Here is a 23,175-nt window from a genome sequence, read left to right on the forward strand (position 1 = left end):
TTCCCCTTTATCTATCTCTCCTCTTTTCTCTCTTTTCCATTTGGAGGTTAAAAGAAAATGACAGAGATTACCAGTCAGAAACTCTTTAAGGATACATACATGATTAGAGAATAAAGAGAAGTCATTTCAGACTCCTATGATGCAGGGACTTGAGGTCAGATTTCATGTTTTGGAATATAAAGTGCATACTAGCAAATCTCAGAGGCAAGTGGCTGTTATAAAGTAAAGTATCTGAAGGCTATGAACTGATATTATGAGTATGTTGCAGGCCAAGGATGAATAAAAGATAATAAAAGTTTTAAAACTTTTAGAATTTAAAAATTTTAGAATGTAGTGATAGTCATTCATGTAAATTGTTTCCCATTTTTATCTACTCTTTACCTGGCACAGGTACAATTATGAATGGTTATAGATGTACCTAAACTTAACTATATTTCATGTTTTACTCATTTGGCACAATCATTTTTATAAATAGGATTTTACTTTCAAAATTTATATAAATGGCCATCTATTAACCTTCAATCTTAAAACAACAGAGAAAAAATAGTACCTATATTCTGTAAATTTTCATTTTACTTCTTCAGACCACTTCATCATAAATGATGATGCAAATCACTTGATACTAAAAAAAATTGTTAGTCCAATTTCCTTGAACTAGTTACCTTGTGGAATTTCCATAACAGAAACTTGGTTTTCTTCAAATAAAAGAAACAGACAATAGTGACATAGATTTGTAAGACAGTGCCCCAGGTTGGCAAATTATGCCAAAGCGCAGACGAATTAGTTAGCATTTCCTAAACGAACATGCATCTCAAGGATGAAAGTAAAATGGAAAAGCAGAAAGAACTTTGACACTGCAGGCCACTCAGTTACATAAGATAATTACTATAGATCATATATTTAATAATCACTATGCAATAAGATTTGAACCTTCGAAATAATAAAAGGTCAACTCAATGAATTAAAAGCAATACCCAATAGGAATATTGATCATATGATGAAGAATTATTAGAAAACAAATAAATTTCAAATTCTTTCTATTGCACGGTTTCAGTAGGATTTAACAGCACACAAATGGATAATAAATAATAAAACACAATTTTTTTCCAATTTTTATACTTGGTAGGAAATAATTTAGACTGCAAATTTTCCTAAGGCTCTAATATCTACTATCTTTTTTGCACCTCTGCAGAATAAGATATGTATATTTTATTGTATCAAATAAAATCTAAGTGTGAGATACCGAAGAGAAGAATTAAAAGAGAAACCACATAATATAAGCTTTAGTTTTTATAAATATGTGGTATTGATTTTCCTTTTGTGATTTTTCATTGAAGAATGGTTACAACATTGTTATAAAATGTTACTAACTGATGGAACCCTAAGTTCAACAGAGTAAACATGCATGAAAATACCATAGTGAAATCATTATATAATTAAGTTTTTGTTATTATAGCAAATAATGAGATGTTTTAAAATCAGAAAAACCACAGTTAAAAATATATGGAGAAAAAGTCTGTGATACAGGTATAGATACATATGAGGATGGATGTTAGAAGATGCAGAGCCATGGATTTAAGAGGAAAATGGGTAACAAAGCCGAGGCCCATTGCTGGGCATTTACTTCTCTTCAGCTACAGCTTGTTAGAAGTGAGATCTACATCCACAATTCTATGATATTTTTTGTTACAAGCTACGAAAAATTTATGACTGCTTAAAGGCTAAACCAATGATCCTTCTCAGATGAAGAAACTTATTGGTTGTTTTAAAATCAAGGAAATATTTGCTCAGACAAGAAAAAGTGAAATGATGGTCTCAGACTCTATTTCCTCCTCTGCTTGTTTTTATTGATTGAGATGAACCTCTTGGTAGTGAATTTATCCTGAAGTCTTGAGTACCCACGAGTGAATTGCTGAGGGAGACAGGCTAGGCTAGCTCTTGATCCTCCGAAGACTTTACTGCTGCAGCAGTAGGTTGATGTTCTCAAAGTCCTGCGACAGCGTTAGAAATGAAAGCACGTGTTAGGTGCTCTTACGAGACTACTGGGTTGTCATTCCCCAGAGTGCACCAGAAAATTATTTAGCTCTCTTTCTCATTCTCATCCCTAAGCAAATCGTTTCCTTTCAGCCAGCGATCTGTTCCTGTTTCTTGGTTAGCAACTGTATTTCTTTGAAAATATCCTTGCTGAGTTGTCACAAAACTGCAGCAAATACGGTTCATCGGTTTCTGTATAGGCCATCGGAGGCCACTCTAATAAAAATTACATTCAATGTGGAAAAAAAAAAACCCAGTATACTATATTAACTTTTTCCATGCCACAATATGTTCTCCTCATCATCAAAACTGACAATGCTCCCATTACTTGTCATGGTTTTCCCAGGGAGTAGTTTGGATAATTCAGGTATGATTTAGTAACAGAAAGCAATCATTTATGAAGCATACACTTGAGGCAAGAGTCCATAAAGCCTGCTAAACACTCCTCTATTGCTCCCAAGGGTAGACAATGCACCTGGGAGATCTGTCTAACTATGTAAAAATATTTAACCTTCAGGCATATGGCTGTACTAACATTTTGCTTAATAAAATGTGAAGTGGTTCCAAACCACTTAGAGAAAGTGTATCATTCTTAAAAAGTCGTGAAAAAGCAGCTGAGATCTCCTGAAAGTCAGCCTCCCAAGGTGGCATATTTAGGATCGTTACCTCATTGAAAGTACTAACTGTGAAATTTCATGTGTAAGCAGTCAATTACCTGAACCACATAGTGGACAAGTTTTAGAAATGGCTAATCAAAGCCAATGAATTTCCCATTTGGGTGTGAGCATGTGAGTTAGCTCTAATAGTGGCTGTTGATAGACACTCACTGGCACAATTTCCTGCTTCATCAGAGCGTGTAACCGAGGTGAAGACTGACATCTTCGTCACCAGTTTTGGGCCAGTTTCGGACCATGATATGGTAAGTGACACTAGACATTTGATCTCTTGGTTTTGTTTAGAGTTTTAAAATTAAAATCTAATTATATTATTTCTCTCTTCCTTGTCCTGTCTGAATTCCTTCTTAAGGACCCTCTTCCTTCTTGTTGCTACTTGAAATCATGGTCTCCTTTTCTTTGATTGTTATTGTTATATATGTCTAACAATGTATATACAGTGCTCAGGTCACATAGTGTTACGTGTGTGTGTGTGTGTGTGTGTGTGTGTGTGTGTGTGTGTGCGTGTGCACATGCAAGTGATTAGGGGGCTGAACACTTGGTACTGGATAACTGTAGTGGTATATTATTTGTATTTCAGTAACTTATTCTTAGGGAAGACTAATTCTCCCCCTCTCAGTTTTCCTTAGTTGCCTTTAGTTCTTTGTCTTTTGGTAGTGCTTTGTGAGATTTCTGCTTTTTCATGTAAGGAAGGCTGCTGGTGTTGTAGCTCAGGTCTTGTTCAGAAAGAGGCATTGTTGGATCCTGAGGGAAGCTTACCTGACTTTTCTAGTATTTTTTAAATGGATGTTTTAAAAGGAAGGTATAGACTATTTAAGAACTTACATGAAAAGCCTTATTTGGTTATAACTTTGTGTCTTTGTGTATATTATAACAAATACATGTGTATATACTGACAATATATATTTTATAACACACACACACACACACACACACACTGTTTCTGTGTTTATTAGTCAACCATTACAGCATTCTCCCTTTCATCTCTAAAATGACTGTTGTGCTTAGCTTCTGACCACGGGACTCAATGTGCCTCGTGCCTTTCACTTCAGTTGTGAGAACACGATGATCCAGGGATGTCAAGCTTACAGATAAGCACTGCTATTCCAGAACAAGCAGCCATTTGTACCACCATGTTTGAATCCTTTTCGGCTATATATGGAGAATGAACATCAAAGTTGAGAGAATAGTTGACTCTAATTAAAAGCAAAAAATACTGAGAGGGAGAAATGCAGGACAGAGAAATGTTCTTTGTTGCAAAATGTACATCAAATTATTTCCAAAAATGGAACTGTGTGTGTCTGACCTTTTTTTTTATGGAAAATCTTAGATAATTTAAGAGCTCCATCAATATAACTGAAACATTGTAAAGATGTCATGAAAACATGCCATTATGAATATTTCAAATATGTCTTATTATTTTAAGATGTCCTTTATTAGTTCTTAATACAAATGCGTTTTTGATTTCTTAGTAGCTCAGGGAGAAATCAAATAAAAGCTGAAGATTTTTTCCTGGTTTAAAAGGAAACTCAAACTATTTTTTCTTGTATTCCATACTTAATCTTAACATTCTCTTTCACTCATTCAGAGGCTTCATCACGTTCATATAGTGGTTGTGCTTGTCCTTATTACTATAAGGTGATACAGTCTGTGAGTCCACAAACCTGTCTCTAGGAGTAAATCAGGCTGCATTAAAATCTTACTACTACCCAATTAAAGCACAATATTCATATGATACAGAATATTCGGTATTCTGGCCAAAATGTTAAAAACCAAAGGCTCAAAATCTCTCAGATGTCTGTGTTACTATAGGTACCCATTCATGTAAGATTACAAATGATTTAAATCACACCCCCACCGCAGCCCCACACTCCCTTCAAGGGAATTTTCTCATTTCTAAACTCCTTTGGACTCTGTGTTTACACAGAGACCAAACTGAGAAAGAAAAGCTTGCCATTTCTCATTGAAACAATACCAAACTCTTACTTGTGTTTCAATCAAATTCCTTGACATAAAATTTAACACTGCTTTTAGTTGCATGCACAGTACTGCTTGGTGAAATTATTTTTTTTTTTGAAATTATTTTTTTTATTGCAAATCAATGTCTTAAATTCACACAGAGACCAAACTGAGAAAGAAAAGCTTGCCATTTCTCATTGAAACAATACCAAACTCTTACTTGTGTTTCAATCAAATTCCTTGACATAAAATTTAACACTGCTTTTAGTTGCATGCACAGTACTGCTTGGTGAAATTATTTTTTTTTTTTAAATTATTTTTTTTATTGCAAATCAATGTCTTACATTCTTAAAGTGGAATCAGAAGTTGCAAAGACAAACATGTCTTACTGACATCACAGTGTGATTTAAAGGGAGTAATGGGTTACTAGTTGCTTATTGATGGAACTAGAAGCTCTGGCTGGGCGGTGGTAGTGGTGCACACCTTTAATCTCAGCAATCGGAGGCAGAGGAAGGTGGATCTCTAAGCTCGAGGCCAGGCTGGTTTATAAGAGCTAGTTCCAGGACAAGCTACAAAGCTACAGTGAAACCCTGTCTCGAAAAACCTAAACAACAACAACAAAAAAAAAAACCAGAAGCCCAATTCTTGTGAAAAAAAGTGAATTATTGTGGGCCATTGTAAACTAAACTACACTAAACCCTCTTCCTTGAGTTCTGAACATTTTGATAAGGAAGACAATGGAATAAAGGTCATGGAATCAGAATAATATATTGTTTATTTTTATATTTATTTTAAACTTTTTTTTACAATAATTCTGCCTTTGTCTCTTGCGTCTGACAGAGTGCCTAATATGCACTCAAAGGAAGCCAGAAGTAAAACATAAAATTCCTTTAATATATTTAAGAAACTTTAATTATTTTTATTTTAAAAATCTATTTATATTTATTCTTCTAAGAATTTCATCCATATATACAATGAGTTTTGATCCTCTTTTCCCTCTAACTACCAGCACAATCACCCAAGAGAATCTCCTTTCCAACTTAATGGATTCTTATTTTGAGCCCACTGTGTCCTATCTGTACTGCCAATATTTATGGTTTTAGGACCATCTACTAGAGCTTGGGAAGCCAAGCAGGGACCACATTTCAAATGAAAACCTGACTATCCCTTCCTTTAGCTGTCACCAGTTGCCAATAACTCCTTGGTGATGGGTGGAGCTTCCTCCTCCATCCATGCTGGCTGTTGACTGACTTGACTGTGCTTTTGAGTTATTGATTCAATTTAACAGGAATTCAAAGGACCAATGACATTGTAGTTTTGCCTTAAAATAAAGGTACATTATAGGATGGTTTTACTTGTCTGTATCCCTATAGCAGTCAAAATTGCATTTCACATATAAATTTCAGGAAAAAAAATTATAAAAGAGCTGAGTATCTGTGGAACATGCCTTTAATTCCAGAAGTTGGGAGGCATAGGCAGGCCAATCTCTGTGAGTCTGAGATCAGCCTCTTCTACAGAGTGAGTTCCAAGACTGCTAAGGCTACACAGAGAAGCCCTGTCTTCAAACAGCAACAACAAAACTCAAACATTCAAAAAGGAAAACAGAGGGTGTACAGAAGCTGGTCTTTCTCATTGTCTATAATTTCTGAGACAGCATTCGAGTTGTTTTGTGATGATCTAATTAGGCTTTACAACTGAATTGCAAAGTGGGTCCTGGATCTTGTACCTCTTCTCTTGCTTAGAAAATTATTTAAATTATATTATGGGAGATTAAGTATAAAAAGGAGTTTTATTTAGAGGCAGTCAAATTTTAAAGACAGGATGATAAAGTTCCTTTTTACAAACAGGAATAGCTTTTTCTATATTTTAAGCAGGAACTAATAAAATATCTGATTAATAGTAACCATAGTTGAACTTGTCATTACTGAGTGTTTTCAAGGTCCTAATACATTCTAAATGTTATTTAAATGTTATTCTACCTACTCCCCATTTCAAACCTTTCAGCTCAAGAATATTCTTATCTGCATGCTCTCAGGAAAGAAAAGTGACCCACTAGCTAAGGGTACCAATTGAAACCTCAGCGGACCGTCCCTGAAGATTGCTTAGCTCCCAAGGCATCCAGATTCATCTAGAAAAAAAAAAAATGAGGTCAACTCCTTAAGCTTATTTTAAAAACCATTAATTGGCCACAAGCAGCACACTCCCAGGGCACTAGGCTCTGACAGAAATATCCAGGCTGCACAATCCCACAGCCTCGCTTCCTGTGCTGCTTAAAATGTATCAAGTCAAGGCACACACAGATGTCAATAAATAGCATGAACCGGAACACTTCAATACGATATTTATTTAGGTACAAAGTGGATGTTTTGTCCCAGATCTTGAGAAATAAGATTCATATTCTCTGGGGACCTACTCTATAAACCAGACAAACATGGGGAAGATTTTCTCTTGTAAGGTGGGAGCTGTAATTGTAAAAATCCAGTAACTTCTTCGGGAAAACTTGGCATTTGTTCAGTTTCTTCTACTTAGTCCCATCTTTTGTAGTCTGCTTTTGTTTATCTTGGTTATGACAGCTTTTTTTTTTACCTTCTTCAAATTCCCATCATGTAACTTTTACTAAGTCACTTTTTCCAAATAGCCTTTTTCTTGATCCCAAGCTATAAAGAATTCTAGCCTAAAAAATTGTGTTGATAATATTGGAAGGCAAATAATAGGTACTGATTTTATACCCATAGTCACTATCACTATGAATCTTCCTTAAATTTTGTTTTATCTTTCTAAAAAAGGAAACACGGTTCATATTGTTCCAAATGGCCAATCTTGATCTAACAAATTGGGGTCATGGGGGCTAGTTCATGTTGTATAAGGGCATCCAAAAGTTGCTTGGTGCTACCATGTAAGTCATATAATCAGGTTTAGAAAACATGGGGCAGAGAGTGCTTCTGTTTGAAATTATGTGAGATATGATCACAATCAACTGCTTTTGTTTAGCTTTTATTTCTCCTCAAACAGAGAAAAGGAGGGAATATATTTTACCCTTAGTGTTGCTGTGTGTGTGTGTGTGTGTGTGTGTGTGTGTGTGTGTGTGTGTGTCTGTGTCTGTGTGTTATTTTTGAAGAATTGTCTCAAACAAAATTGGGAAAGGTGATTTCACTGTCCTCCTTTAGCACAGATAAATAAAGCTGAATGGAAAAATCATAAAAACACAAATGTTAGGACATGGACAATTTTGACATAATGTTTGGAGCCATTTCTCTTGGGCATTGTCTTGTTGAAAATTATTTTACATTTAACACTTACTATGCTTTCAAAAGCTAACCAAACCCAAACAAACAGAATCTTCCTTAGAGCTGGCAAATGAATGGTGTTATGATTCCTGAGAACATAATCTCTTTAGGTATGCGTGGGATCTCGATTTACCTGTAGATATTCTCTGTAGTATGAATCAGTCTAAAGTTATTCCGTTGTATTGAGAACAGTTGGCTGTAGCTAGATAAAGAAGAATAGAAAGGTCACTGGATATCATATCGACAAGGAGACATATGCACAAGACTATATATAGTATGAGTGATATGCACTGTTCTTCTGTAATATTGCCTCATCATCTAATGTACAATCCCTGTCCTCCATGAGTTCTTCCAATAAAACTCAAGTCTTAATAATTTCTCCCTTTGCTGAGTTTAATGGATGCTTAACAAATGTCTGCAGCAAATAAATTCCTATCACGTATCCCAGTGATTTCCATCTGACACAGAAAAGCCCAACAACAAACATGGTACCTTGTCTGGCCTGTATCAACAGAATAGCATCATTTTGCTCACTTCCTTCTTTATAAGTCAGTCACCCCAATTAGCCATGGTGCATTAGAAGACATCCACTAATGATGTAACGTCATGGATCAGTGATGACTGAGCAATATCAAACCTCTGCCAGAAGGGCGAGCATACATTTAGACTTCAATTTGTATTGTTTAAATCCTAGGAAAGAGGCAGGTACTTAAAAACATGCACAGAATGCCTAGAGACAGAAATTATTTGTTTTGTATGTCCTAAGGATGATGTGCACAGGATTCAAAAGCAGCTGCTTTCAGAAGCATCAGGCTTCACAGGATTAGGAAAATGTGGAATAATGTTTTCTAGTTAGCTACCCTCCCTTTCTGGTTTTGAGTATGATAAGATTAATGGAGATGTGGCAATCTTTATTTCGAACCATTGAGTCCTAAATTTAGTGCCAATGTAGCAAGTACCTCAAGGAAGAGGAACACTATCCTTTTCAATTTCAGGAGTTGGTAAGTCACATCGCTTGTTTTTAGATGAGCAGATGTTCATCTCTGGGTAATGCCATAAGGAATGCTATGCTTATTCAAATAAATAGACTCCCTCGCTGTGAATGACGATGAGGTTCGCACATTTCTCCTGTGATATACACACACACGTGATCACTAACACACACACCTCCTCTCTTTGTATTCTTCTCTCTCGCCCCTCTCTATGGGGAAAAAAGTTTGAATTATTTACGAAATTTGATTAACTTATTACATATTATTATAGTTTTGTTCACTATGTAGTAGAATTGGGGAGCTACATACACTATTTACTATTTTTGAAAAAGAAAAAAACAAAACCAAGAAGTCATTTCCTTAGCCAAAGGATTTTTACATCTATATCAACACCATGATTGGCTTGATTCTGATGATGAGGTTTGCAGGGAACACAAAGGAGCTATAAACATTATGTTTTCTTCTTACTGCTGAAATCCATTAATTTAAATATTCTCCTTTACATACAACCTGCAAGTATGTGTTTATGTTTCAAAGTGCAATTTATTGATTTTATTTTACTATTGGTGACAAAGGTAGTTTATGTTGTACTTTCAAGTATCTAAGGAGAAAATTGAGAACATTTTTCCCATAAATTTTCAGACGTGTATATGTATGCACATACATATATCCATATATTAAAATTTTTTTGCAAAAGCCTCCACTAATTCCTCTAACACTAGCATGTAAATGACACTCCACATTTGCTTCTGAGAATGTCACCTAAGCCACACTGAGTTTCCAAAATCGTATTTGTAAGTTATTTCTATGGCAAAACACAAGACTGAACTCTGCTCTTTCCCAAAACTATCCAGGAATATACAATAGATGTGTTTTTCCGTCAAAGCTGGAAGGACGAAAGATTAAAATTCAAAGGGCCCATGACAGTTCTTCGGTTAAACAACCTCATGGCCAGTAAAATCTGGACTCCAGATACGTTTTTCCACAATGGCAAGAAGTCTGTGGCCCACAACATGACCATGCCTAACAAACTCTTGCGCATTACGGAGGACGGCACGCTGTTGTACACCATGAGGTAAGGACAGCTGCGGTTCCTGCGGGAAAACGTCTGTATTTCCTGTTCTGCTCCAAGAAGTAAATCCTCAGAGTGCTGACTGGTGCTTGGCTTTTGGGTTTTCTGTACTTTTTAAGCATTAAATTTCTTCTGCTAAGCAATCATAATGTTCTGAAATACCATGCATGCCTGCAATGTTAAATAAAATGTAAATGAAGTCTAGACTAAGTAATACAAGGTTGCAGAGGCTGTATTTGCCTTAATTCAACATGAGGACCTTTTAGTCCCTGTTATGAAATTCATATCTCCCTGCATTGTGATAAGATCTAGGTGAAATTTCTAGAGGCTGTCTAATGGTAGATATCCAAAAACATTTCTGCAAAAATAGAAGACAAAATGAAAAGTATGACTGTATAAAGTTCTTTTAAAAAAACACATGGAATTATGTATGTGAAGAAATACATAATTTCTCAAATAATATCCTTAGCTAGGGATAGTTAATTTGGCTTAATGTGAAGACTGTGTGTTTACATATGTGGGTATGCTTTAAAAATTTTCCTCTTGAAACTGATTGAAAAGCATGTCATAAGTACACAGCATCTTAGAGATAAAATGAAGGAAGCATGGATCACAAAACAAAATTATTAAATAATTTTTACAGAAAGACAGTTTTATATATTAACTTACAAATTTTGAATGGTCTATGATTTATTCTTTGATTTTTTTAATGAAAAACAAATATTTTTTAAATTGAAAATTGGTTGCTCAGTATGACTATTGATTGGAATGGTCAGTGATTCCTACGTTTGGTTATTTTTTTAGCTAAAATTTGGCCTCACTGCCTTCTGTCCCTAAGTCATGGTATCCTTGCCCAACCATTTCTTTACACTGAGATAGCCAATATAACACTGTCTGCCTCCGATTACATCTAGAAATTGCACAAATAATTGAGAACAAAGGTTTCCTTTTCATATAAAATTCTGACCTTTCATATAAAATACCTGAGATAACAAGATGAGCACTACTACTTCTAACCCATGTTCTCTTTTACTGTTTTTTTTTTTTAACTAAACACAAAATCACATTAGCAGGGCTGCCTAATCCATCTAAAATATCTAATTGTCCAAAGCCTTCTGAAGAAGTTACCAAGAGCTTCCTTCTCCAAAATTCATAATAAAAATGATTTCATTGAAATACGTGTATTTCACATGGTAGACATGAATTTGCAATTTATTTCACACATGCAATCCCTCTTGACATCCTGTCCTTATGAACTTTCCACTCTTGTCAAATATTTCTGTGTCCCCGGGTGAGCTATAATTTCGTGTGTGCTACTTCATAACATCCCTCTCATTTCATACTGCATGCTTGTTTGTAAGCTGCTGCAACTTCATCTATGCTAATCACAATAGTATCAAAACTGGAGACATCTCCTTGTATGGAGCAAAGGGGAAAGAATTCCCAACTACCACACTCTCAGCACCTGTTTCAAATTAAGGTATTTAAAAATGATTTTTTAATAATGAAGCAAATTAGCAGAAGACACTAGCTGGTGTTCTTGTCTGTTTGTTTTGTTTTCTTCCTGGAAACATCTTTAGGACAATTGTAACCTGAGGTTTTGTCTGTGTTGAATTGAAAGGTGAAAAAAAGAAAAGCCTTTTTTTTTTTTATTCAAAAACATAGAAGTAATTTGTTCACATTCCACTAGAGAAAGTGGCTGACTGAAGGAACAAGGAAGAGTTACTGAGGCACCAATATAGAAATTCATGCCACGTTCTGAGTTTGTGGTTTTGTTTTGAGGTGATGATACAGGAAAAGATCAGGAAAATGGGCATTGTGTATAATATGTTTCTTCATCTGATCCCGAAGAGGCATCCAATGACTGACTGCATACTGTGGCCCAGAAGTCAGCTCTCAGGGAAAGCTTCATGCTGCCATCTTTATGGGGCTTATCCCCTTAGAAAAGGAGAAGGAGCAGGAGGACAGGAAGAAGAGGAACAGGAAGAAAAAGTCTCAGCTGTGTTGTCTGTGTTTAATATGGGATTAGAATGATGGTTTGACTTTGCGAGATGTTGCCAGAATATGCATGTGTTCATAAACAATTACTTAGATGAAAAAAGATAGAAAAAGTAGTTTAAAAACCTCTTTAGGAATTGAATCACTCTAGTCAAAACACAATAGGATTTAAGAATATGGGGAAAATAACAACGGAAAAGAAAATAAAGGACCAATAGATATGAATACGTGGAGTATGGCAGCTTCCAAGCAGGACCCAAGCATGCTGCAAACTAAAATCTGCTTTAGTTACAGACAGGCAACTCTCCACTCATGCTTGACCCTAACCCAGTGTTGATTCCTTTCATGTGTCAATGATGTTCAGATCCTAAATGGCTTTGCATTAATGTTTTCTGGGATTGTAAAACTCTTTAACATAAACAAATGACACATTCCATTAACTAAATTACTCACCAGTTTCCTCGCATTACCAACTTTTAAAATAGTTGAACATGTAATACAAATATTAATATGCATTCTGTAATGCCTTGATCTATATTATAAGACCTAATTGTTTTAATTGGCTACAAAGCCATTCTACCACGTTTTTGAGCTACTTAATAGAAAGAGTAATGCAGAATTTGCTAAAAATCTTTCAAACATTTTCGGCTATGTGGTTCAGTAGGTAGGGGAATCAAGACACACATAATGGAAGGAAAGAATGGGCTCTTGGAACTTGTCCGTTCACATGTGTACCAAGGAATATTTGCATTCATATCCATGAACACACTCAAATAAATTTTTTTCTTTTTAAATCTTATGAAGAAAATAAACACAAGTCTTCCCACATTTCCATTTACTAATACATATATATATACTAATATATATTTACTAATATATATTATATATACATAATATAAATATATATTTATAGTTCAATGAATTTGTTTTGGCATATTTTTTTAAAAACACGAATAGAACGTCTCAATGGGGGTGGTGCTTGCCTTTAAGCTTAGCAGTTGGGAGGCAGGCACACCTAGATCTCTATGAGTTTGAGGCCAGCCTGGTCTACAGAATGCGTTCCAGGACAGCCAAGAGCTGTTATACAAGGAAATCCAGTCTCAAAATCAAAACAAACAAATGAAAAAACAAAAACATGGGTAGAGTCGTCCACAATACCAGAACGTCTGAGACTGACAGGAAATACAGTAGAGCCCCGCCTCAACTAGGCAATGGGTTTGTAAACAGAACTGACTGTGAGACATTGAGTCTTACTTCACAAAAATCATCAAGGACTGTTTGCACCTTGCATGAACCAGTCTCACAAACTCCAGGAAACTTTCTGCTTCACCTGTTCCATTTTTTTGTCCCATTCGGTGGTGCAGTTTGGGGAAGGATTCAAAGAATGATTAGGACAGGAGGACTATTCTTGGTATTGCTGATATTGTGTCCTTCACAATCAAGGATCGAGTGGCAATTTTGCATGTTCTTTTATAGGAGTTTTTGCACCTTTAATTGACAGAAAATAATTATACATATTTAGGACTTCCAATATGATTTCAATTTAGGTATACATTGTTTAATAATCAAATCAGGGAAATTACTCTATCCATTAATTGACTATGCAATTCTGATTATATCTACTTTAATTCTCTGAAGAGTTCCCATAGCTAGATGAATTAGTGGATGCTCTTTGTTATAAGAAACACCAGTAATGTTTTTCCCTTCTCAAAATCCAATCTTGTTGATTTTTACAAGACAAACAGAAAATTATAGAAAACAATCACGGTAGCTCATAAATCTTTCTAGATCATTTGATTATTGCGAATATATCATAGGTGTACCTTTTATGTCCATGTAATCTGTTTTGGTAATATGTGTTCTATAGTTAATAACGTCAAGCTCTAATTATCAGCAAGTGTCTAATCTATAGAGCTTTTGTTTGTATTCTGTCTCCTTAATTAATAAGACTGACGGTGAGAGCAGAATGCCCAATGCACTTGGAGGATTTCCCTATGGATGCCCATGCCTGCCCACTAAAATTTGGAAGCTGTAAGTAAATTTACTTCAAATTGTCATTATTCTTCTGCAAGATCTATGAACTTAAGCAAGAGATTTACAATTAGTTATGGTCTGTTAGAGAGTCACAAATACATCAAGAAAATTCAGACAGCCCTATATTACAAGAGTTGTTTGCTTATGAGTATTAGTCCTTACTTTAATTTTTAAAAAAAGTTGTGGTATTTATTTTCATGTATGTATGTGTGTCTATGTATGGTGACTAATTTTACATTAGCTTACACAAGCCAGACTTATCTGAAAGGAAGGAAACTCAGTTGAGGTAAATGCCTCTGTAAGATCCAGCTGCAAGACTTTTTTTTAAAATAAGTCATTAGTTGGAGTGTGTGTCTCAGTCCAATGAGGGAGGTGTCATCTCTGCTCTGGTGGGTCTGGACTGTACAAATAAGCAGACTGAGCAAGCCATAGGAAGCCACCAGTAAGCAGCACCCCTCCATGGACTCTGCAACTGCTCCTGCCTCCAGAGTCCTGCCCTGTTGAGTTTCTGCTCTCAGGGATGATACACAGAAGTGTACGCTGAAAATTAACCACTTTCTCTCCATGTTGCTTTGGTCATAGTAATTCATCACAGCATCAGTAACTCTAGCTTGGACACTATGTGAATGTACATCATGCATGTGTGGGCAACTGTGGAGGCCAGAAGAGGACATCAAATCTCTTGGAGCTTTAGGTGCAAGTGACCATGAACTGCCTGATTTATGTGCAGGGAACCAAACTCTCGATCCTGAGAAGAGTAATTCACACTCTTCAGCACTGAGCCATCTCTCCAGTTCCCGGGTTATTTTTTATTTACTAAAATAAAAACCATGAATTAAATCATCAAATAGTATTTATGGAAAAGGGACAAGAATATTGAATCTCGTAGATACATTTTCATTCCAATAAAAGCAGATTGCTCTATTGAATTTACAATGTCTTACAAGGTTTTTAGAAAAATATTCATAGCTGGCTTGTGACAACGTGTAGGTGTTTTTCTTCAAACATGCTTTAAAGATATATCTTCAAAGGCATGTTATAGAGATATCTAGAAAATAAATTATCATGTCTAAAATTTTCTAGGTTGGTATGAGTGTCCCATGGAGTTCATGACTGTATTGATGCTTTCGTTTCCATTTGACAGTATCGTAGCCATATCTCTATTGTGTCAACTTTATGGACCTGTACTGTTTGAAAGCAACACCAAGGAGTACCTTTGGGGAGACAAGGGAACTTTGGGCTGCTGAGCTGGACTTTCTGAGCTTCTCTCTCCCCTTCTATTTCTGACTGTAATGCATACATGGAGTGAGGATAATGTATTCCTGGCTTCCTGCAGAGGGATTTCAGACAGGGACTGAGTCAATCTTGGTTTACCTAACTAGCTTACTGTTCCCACTAGACAGGCAGACTGAACAACTATTTTGGTAAAATATGATTCATAGAAGAAAAATAGTGAGAGTGTAGGACGATCGCAAGCAAAGAAAATAGCGAAGGGCCTTCATGTGCCTAGCAGCTCTAGTCATGGGGAGACATTGTTCTCTATTTACGGATCGCATTCTATTCTGAGGACTCAAAATTAATCTCCTCCAAACCTTCCAGCTAAACAGGACTTTAGGGAAGAAGGCCTTTTCCCAACCCCTTTCTTGTTTCAATGAACTCTTTACATTATGATTCTGCTGTTTTCTCCTGAGTGAGTTCCATTTCTAATAGTGATGCTATTATATGTTACTTGGATATCAAATAGTGCATCAAATATATGATCCTTGATAAGTTCTCCCAGTCCACAATGTAACCTTAGGAGGAAGAAGATCGAAGATCACCTACTATATTGTTCTGAAGACAGTATTGATCCATTACCACCATCACTGTGTCATTACCAATTATTCTCAACTTCAATTAGGCTTCAAATGTGTTCTTATTTGATCAATGAATTAAAGTTTAATTTGCAATAAGACGTACTCTGGTAATGTGGACAGCTAAAGGAAAGGGATCATCATACACTTTTATATGAGATATGTAAAGGTTGTTGTTGGTTGAAGTCTGTTCAGTCCCACCTCTTATCAAAAGGAATTTTTACATGAAGTTCTTCATCACAAAATGGCATCTCAAGCACTTGCATCTGCCTTCAGGGAGATGAGGGATTGTTGGTAAAGAAAATAAAAAAGAAATTAGTGGCCCCAAAGATCAAAGCTTTTCCAAAAACCTAAGCGTCATCTACCTACTTCTCAGTATAAAGTAATGTGTTTTACTTTGCTTATGTTCTCATAGAAGGTTGGGCAGAATAATCCTTTCATCTGAGGGATTAGAGATGTATTTTAAAAGAAGGGAATGGGACTTGGGAAGAAAACAAATAAGGTACCGTATGAAAAGAATAAAGTTAAAGAAAAATGTCTAAGCAGGTTTCTCCTGGGTGTTTCTTGTGTGATCGCTCCTGTGTTGCGCTTCTCTTGGTTGCATCTCTGTGGATAGCCTTCTCATCTACCACAACTCAGCATGACCAGAACCTCTTAAGTTTTTTCCAAATGGTTCTATAGTAATTTGTATATGGCCCTATCAATCTTCTTGATCTCTTTCCCCCGCTTATTTTGTAACAGTTGCTACTGTATGTATTCATTATCATTTTTGTTTATTCATGAGCACTTTCTGTTGTATGAAGGCTACAACTTTTATAAGAGCAGGGTTGGGCTGGATTAATGGTTCAGCCATTAAAGGCTAGGCTCACAACCAAAACTATAGGAGCAGGGTATATTTTATTTAGCATTTTCTGTTGCAGAGGGTATCACAATTCGATAGATACATGTTCATTGAATAAAGAAAGATTATACTAACCAGGTTTTAAGTACCTTTTTGCTTTTCAGCATTTAAACTTGAGGTGATATATGGAAGAGGAGTGAAAAATCAAAAAAAAAAAAGCCCATAAAAACCTGGGCATTGAGGTTAATAACAGGCACTCTAACTTGATTCTATAGTTCTTCTCTTGATAGTAAATACAGGTGTGCATGCAGTACTAACACTAGGTTATTTCATAACCTCAACCAATGGCTTTTGTTTTACAATTTCTTACAAGGGAAAGTGAGCCCTTTGGAATTAAGTCCTAAATTGTTTGACTGAGCATCTTTTGTTTCGTTATATTTAAGAATTATCAATTTACATAAACTATTCTTGTGTTCTTCTTTCTTCTCTACCATAAAGTACCAGTTTGCATTCTGGGAGTGAATCCTTTTTTTTCTTATTTTTATTTTTATTTATTTTATTTTATTTTTGAACAATTTTTTAAAATTTATTTATTTATTAAAATTTCCCACCACCTCCCCTCCTCCCATTTCCCTCCCACTCCTCCCCTCCCCTTCCCCCTCCCTCTCCAGTCCTAAGAGAAGTCAGTGTGCCCTGCCAAGTGGGTAGTCCAAGGCCCTCCCCCCTCCATCCAGGTCTAGGAAGGTGTGCATCAAAACAGACTAGGATCCTAAAAAGCCAGTACATGCAGTAGAATCAAAACCCAGTGCCATTATCATTGGCTTCTCAGTCAGCCCTCATTGTCAGCCATATTCAGAGAGTCCAATTTGATCACATGCTCGTTCAGCCCCAGTCCAGCTGGCCTTGATGAGCTCCCATTAGATCAGCCCCACCGTCTCTGTGGGTGGACACACCCCTCGCTGCCCTGCCTTCCTTGCTTATGTTCTCCCTCCTTCTGCTCTTCATCTGAACCTTGGCAGCTCAGTCCAGTGCTCCAGTGTGGGTCTCTGTCTCTATCTCTATCTTCATCACCAGATAAAGGTTCTATGATGATATGCAAGATATTCATCAGTGTGGCTATGGGATAAGGCCGTTCAGGCATCCTCTCCTCTGCTGCCCAAGGACCTAGCTGGGGACATCTCCTTGGACACCTGGAATCCCTCTAGAGCCAAGACTCTTGCCAACCCTAAAATGGTTCCATTAATTAAGATATCTTCTTCCCTACTCTCATATCCACCCTTCCTCCATCTCAACCATCCCACTCCCCCAAGCTCTCTCCAATTCTCCCTTTCTCTCTTCTCTCTCCCCATTTCCCCTTCCCGTCACCCCACCCCACCCATGTGTTCCCAACTTTTGCCCTATTTAGGGAAATTTCCAGGAAAAACTCAATGTAGTAAGTGATGTGAACCTTCCCTGCACTGTATATGAGGGATGGAACACTTTCATACACCACAGTACTTCTAAAATTATGAAGCATGAGGCGTCAAAGATAGCACACCACTTTTCCTGCTCTAACTGTATTAGCATTCCAGAGACAACTCAAGTATAAAATGATACCGTGCCTGCACTGTTGCCAACAACTGTACAATATAGTAGCAGGAGATTTAGCTTGTTCCAAATGGCATGAGCTCTAGAATTAGCTTCCTCGACATTCACAGAACCAGTTGACTTCCTTGGCTTATGTGCAAAGTGGACTTTTTTTTCTAGAAAAAAAATATTTCAAATGAGATGGAGCAGAATGAATAGCATTTTAAGCTTTTATATCTCTTTCCCCACTAAATAGTGGCATGCCTTGTAACACGTATTTGATTCTGTGCCCCAGTTTCTGTCTATAAAATGTGATAAAAGCATGTGTCCACTGAAGCTTTCCCAAGAGGTGCATTAGGACAGTTCATGCTCTAACAAATACAGTGTGTTGATTTCAGTAAGAAAACAGAAACTTGCTTTAACCAGAAAAGATATTTTCCTAAAACTTTGTATGCATGGACTGCAAGTAATGTAGATGCTTCACCAACTTGTGTGTTCTGCCCTTTTCTAAGAGAATTTTTAAAGTCTAATTTTATATCTTCCTCATTGATGAAATTATCCTACTCTGTAGAATGGTGAAACACCTTTTTCTTTTACCCATGGAAAATAAGGAAATGTTTAAAGTCTGTGGGGGCAAATTATAGATTACTCTTTTGTCACTTAAATTTGTCTCATGATACATTAAGTTATTTTCTTTCAAGATTCTTTAAGAGTTTTCTCAAGAGGTAGCTGCTATAAATTGACTTATAAGTGATGATAGGGCAGACAGGATGCCTACCTAAGACAGGGAAACAAGATCTCAACTTTCCTGCATCCCTCAGCTCTGAGAAAAGTGATGTTCCAAGTTTTGTTTCAAAGTCAGTGTATGTTTTTGCAGATAGCATCATTTTATATAAAAGGCAACCATAATGCAAAAATCTTACAATATTTTAGAACGTAATTCTCAAGCCTGAGCTTGAATGTTGTGTTGAAAGGCCACTGCTAAGAATTCAATGAATCCTAAGTATTTTTATCTTTTGGGGGGGGCATTGCTTCAAAACATTATTTAAATCATAGTTTATAACTGGTGGTATAAAGATGAATACATGACAGTTTAGGTTATATTGATCTTAGATCTTAAATAAATTAAAACATTTTCATAGCCCTCTGAACATGGTTTGGTCCCTGGGAGCATTGCCAAATGTGACTAATGGATGAGCTGGCCATTGGCCAAGGATTCAAGCTTGTATCATAAGGCCAACCTTCGTTGTCATGCCCTCCCATCAAATAATCTAAAGCAGCTTACTCTTCCTCATCTGATACTCCTTAAAATGTTAACATCATTGTGCATCTAAACAGAGGACAGCATCTCAGCCATGTGAAGTGAGTCTTCTGTAACTGGAAAACAAAAATTCTGTGAAATGTTTGCTTCCCTACTGCCACCTTCTTTTCTTCCTTCTTTCTACCCTCCCCCTTCATTTCTTTCTTTCCTTCATTTCCATCCACTCATCTCTAATCTGAGTGGATTAAGGACTTCTGAACCAGAACCTCATATGGGAGATGTCTTCACTAGCAGTGACTTGGCTAATGAAAATAAACAGCATCATGATTATAAATACCCACACAAATAATCAACTTGAAAGAATGCCAGTGCAAGCCTCTTGTCCAAGGGCTCTACGGCAACAATTCTGTTGGTATTTCTCCATTTACAGTACACCATGTGGTACGTATGGACTCGGGGTTATTGTCTCTAATCTCATGCCTTTTTCTGTGGATTTACTAGTCTTCCTCAACTGTGTCACACCTTTGCCTGAAATAAAAAGAAGCAAAAAACAACCACAAAGCATGTTGTCTATTGAACGAGTTCTTTCTTCTGACCTCTGTTCTGCCCACCTTCTCTTTTCCGGACTTGCAATTATTAAAGTGTTGACTATGAGTCTTTCCAAGTCCTTTCCCATATCTAAATGTAGCCCTTTTCCCTTGATTCCTTTTTCGCCCAGTACTGTATTACTTTAAAAACTATGTGGACTTTTTATATATCCCTTTTGGCTCTCTATGTCTCTCATATGCCAATATAAGTCACATAAAGTCAGCAACCTTGTGTATGTCTATTATAGCAATACTAGCACAGTGCTGTATCTCTTGTATGTTTTCAATGTTAGAAGTGAACAAATGACTCAAAGAAGCCCTCAGAATAAATGTGTATTTATATTACCAATCAACCGAATTTGAGCTTTCATTTTCTAGTGTGCCATCTGTAACAATGAGGTTGAAAATATGAAGCTGATGGAACAATCAGCTCATTAGAGGAACAAACAAGATGTATAACTATGCTCTTTTTTTCTTTCTCAGATGCTTATACAAGAGCAGAAGTTGTCTATGAGTGGACCAGAGAGCCGGCTCGCTCAGTTGTTGTTGCCGAAGATGGGTCACGTTTAAACCAGTATGACCTTCTTGGACAAACAGTTGACTCTGGAATTGTTCAATCTAGTACAGGTAAGTTCAATTTAATTACTCTGGATATTAGGGAAATGAAAAGTGTATAGTAAGAATGTAAGAGCTCTGTAACTCCCCCTTGTAACAAAAAAGTAGGAAAGGAGTGAACGCCGGGCTTACAGTGCTATACTTGAGATTTAGTATGTCTGGTTTCTTTTTATTTGCATAAAAGAGGTTGGTTCTATATGATCAGGGCAGCCTGAGATATAAGCAGAAAGTTGAGTTATAAACTGTTACGGATGAAAGTCTGTGTTAATTTGTTATGCCTTAGATTGCCAACTGATTATGGTAACTCTACAGTATGTTAGGAATAATAGATCAAACCCATTCTGATAATTTTCTCCAAGCTTTTGCACATAGTGTTGTTATATCAATGCTAGCTATTTGTGGCCTCTATATCCTACTTATTGTCATAGTCAAAGAATCATGTATAAATTTAAACATTGATCACTATACACAGGACACCAAAAAGACTGTTCCCACAGCTGAAGCCAGTGGAGGTATACAATACTGACCATTCCATTTTGGAATTAAAAGTAGATAAAGTTTCATCAATTAATTCTCAAGCCAACTGTGCCCAAAGTTTCTAAGGTTATTGTAAAGAGTTAAGTAATACAGGGGACCATCATGGATTATTTGAAATCTGATAATAAAATATTGTAAGTTAAACATAGGACATAACAAATCAGAAAACTTATGCTTCCCCTCAAATTTCTGTATTTTACATGTGTTAAATTGCTAAATATTTTTAAGAGCTAATATTTATTTTTTACATATCTCACAGAATTTGAATTTATTAATGGGCTTTAATTTGTGATTTCAAAAAAAAAGTGATGTCATTTACAAAAGCAGTGATGCTAATTTATCAAGAAACCACCTTGACCACCAATGACAACAACAAAACTCTTCTGTGTCAGATTTCATTTTGGGACTCTAAAAATGTTAACATTTTCATGTAAAAATTCAGTCACCTAATTTTTATGCAAGATGTGCCTTTTGCTTGTTTACAAATACCTATCACTTGCTTAGGAGCTAAAATAGTTATACTTATTGTTTTATAAGATGAAGAGGATCTGCTCTCAACTATGCCCTTATCAGAAATGCAGCAGCATGGTGGAAATCCTATGATTTCCTCTCTACTATGAGGAGGATGTGGATAGACATCCCAGTACTGTCCCAAAAACGTTAAAATGTTGAGTCAGTTTTTTTGCCAGACAGAAACTTCCCCTCGTTCTCTAGACAGAAATTTGTGCTCCATTTCAGGGGTCAGAATGACATACTTCATTAAAGATGAGATAGTGGCTGGGGATGTAGCTAAGGGTGAGTGACTTGCATAGCATAGATAAGCACTCAGGTTCTAGCCTCATACCTAAGACAAAAACTAGAAGTTGGGGTGCAGCCCTAGTATAAAACACCGAGGAATATCACACAGTAGATGCTCAAATTATTGCACAATGGCTATTGTTCCAGTCCTAAATTTTTTTCTTTTTTTTATTGTTTTTGTTTTACAACATGTACTGAAAAAGATACCCAAACAAGCTCTGTTCTTGAAAAGGAATGTTTTGATAAGTAAGGTATCATGACTGACACTGGAGTTTCAATGATGGCCACAGCACAGACCTTGCTCTCAGGGAAGGTGAAATCTAGAGTGGATGAACACATAAACCACAATTATCATAATGGGTGCTAAGTGCAGTGCTAATGCTTTTGTGAGGGCAGAGATCATGTCTGTTTTCTTTATCCCTACTATTTTCTGTAGTAGCTATGGCAGAGGAGGCATTGAATAAATATTTTGAGTAAATAAGGGGAAAATGTAGCTTAGGTTAATTGAGGAAAAATTACAACCCGAGGCAAGTTTTCATATTGGTAGTACGTGTCTCTGTTGGGAAACTGTAGCCAATATTCCAGGTTCTATGCATTTAGTATCATATACACAGGCACATTTAATCTTTTGTGATAGTAGTTGGTGATATCAAGGAGATAATCATATTGCAGGAATTCACACACATACTGGAAGACCATTTGAATAAAAAAGACTCTACTGAAGTTCTATCCTTTATGACTGTGACCATACCATTATAGCCCACTCCAGTATGAGATACTACATCTTTAAATTAAGGGTTCTCTCAAATGACCTTTTGCTTCCTAAGGAGGCATGCCAACAAAATTACAGTTATTCAGAGTAGAAAGTATAATCAAAAAGAAAGGTTGACTGAGGCAAGGAGATAAAAGACCAACACTTGGGGCACTGAGTTGGTCAACCCCAAAGGTTAGCCTTACTTGGAAGAGGCATTCTGTAATTTGACATTGAATATATCTGAATAAAAGAGGTGATCACTGCTTATTATTAAGTATTGGAGAGCAGAGGAAATGAGAACAAATTCTCAAAT

General features: G+C 36.3%; 1 protein-coding gene across 2 annotated transcripts in view; it reads left to right on the plus strand.

The window, feature by feature from the left end:
* Nucleotides 1–23,175, plus strand: part of Gabra1 (gamma-aminobutyric acid type A receptor alpha1 subunit) — a 57,080-nt gene that overhangs the window by 17,696 nt on the left and 16,209 nt on the right. For both annotated transcript variants that reach the window (XM_005368190.3, XM_005368191.3), the window contains exons 4-7: nucleotides 2,886–2,953; nucleotides 9,801–10,021; nucleotides 13,965–14,047; nucleotides 20,642–20,785. In XM_005368190.3, the coding sequence (XP_005368247.1) occupies nucleotides 2,886–2,953; nucleotides 9,801–10,021; nucleotides 13,965–14,047; nucleotides 20,642–20,785 (516 nt within the window). The remainder of the gene's footprint in view (nucleotides 1–2,885; nucleotides 2,954–9,800; nucleotides 10,022–13,964; nucleotides 14,048–20,641; nucleotides 20,786–23,175) is intronic.

Source organism: Microtus ochrogaster, unplaced genomic scaffold (genome assembly GCF_000317375.1).
Source record: "Microtus ochrogaster isolate Prairie Vole_2 unplaced genomic scaffold, MicOch1.0 UNK30, whole genome shotgun sequence".
NCBI lineage: Eukaryota > Metazoa > Chordata > Mammalia > Rodentia > Cricetidae > Microtus > Microtus ochrogaster.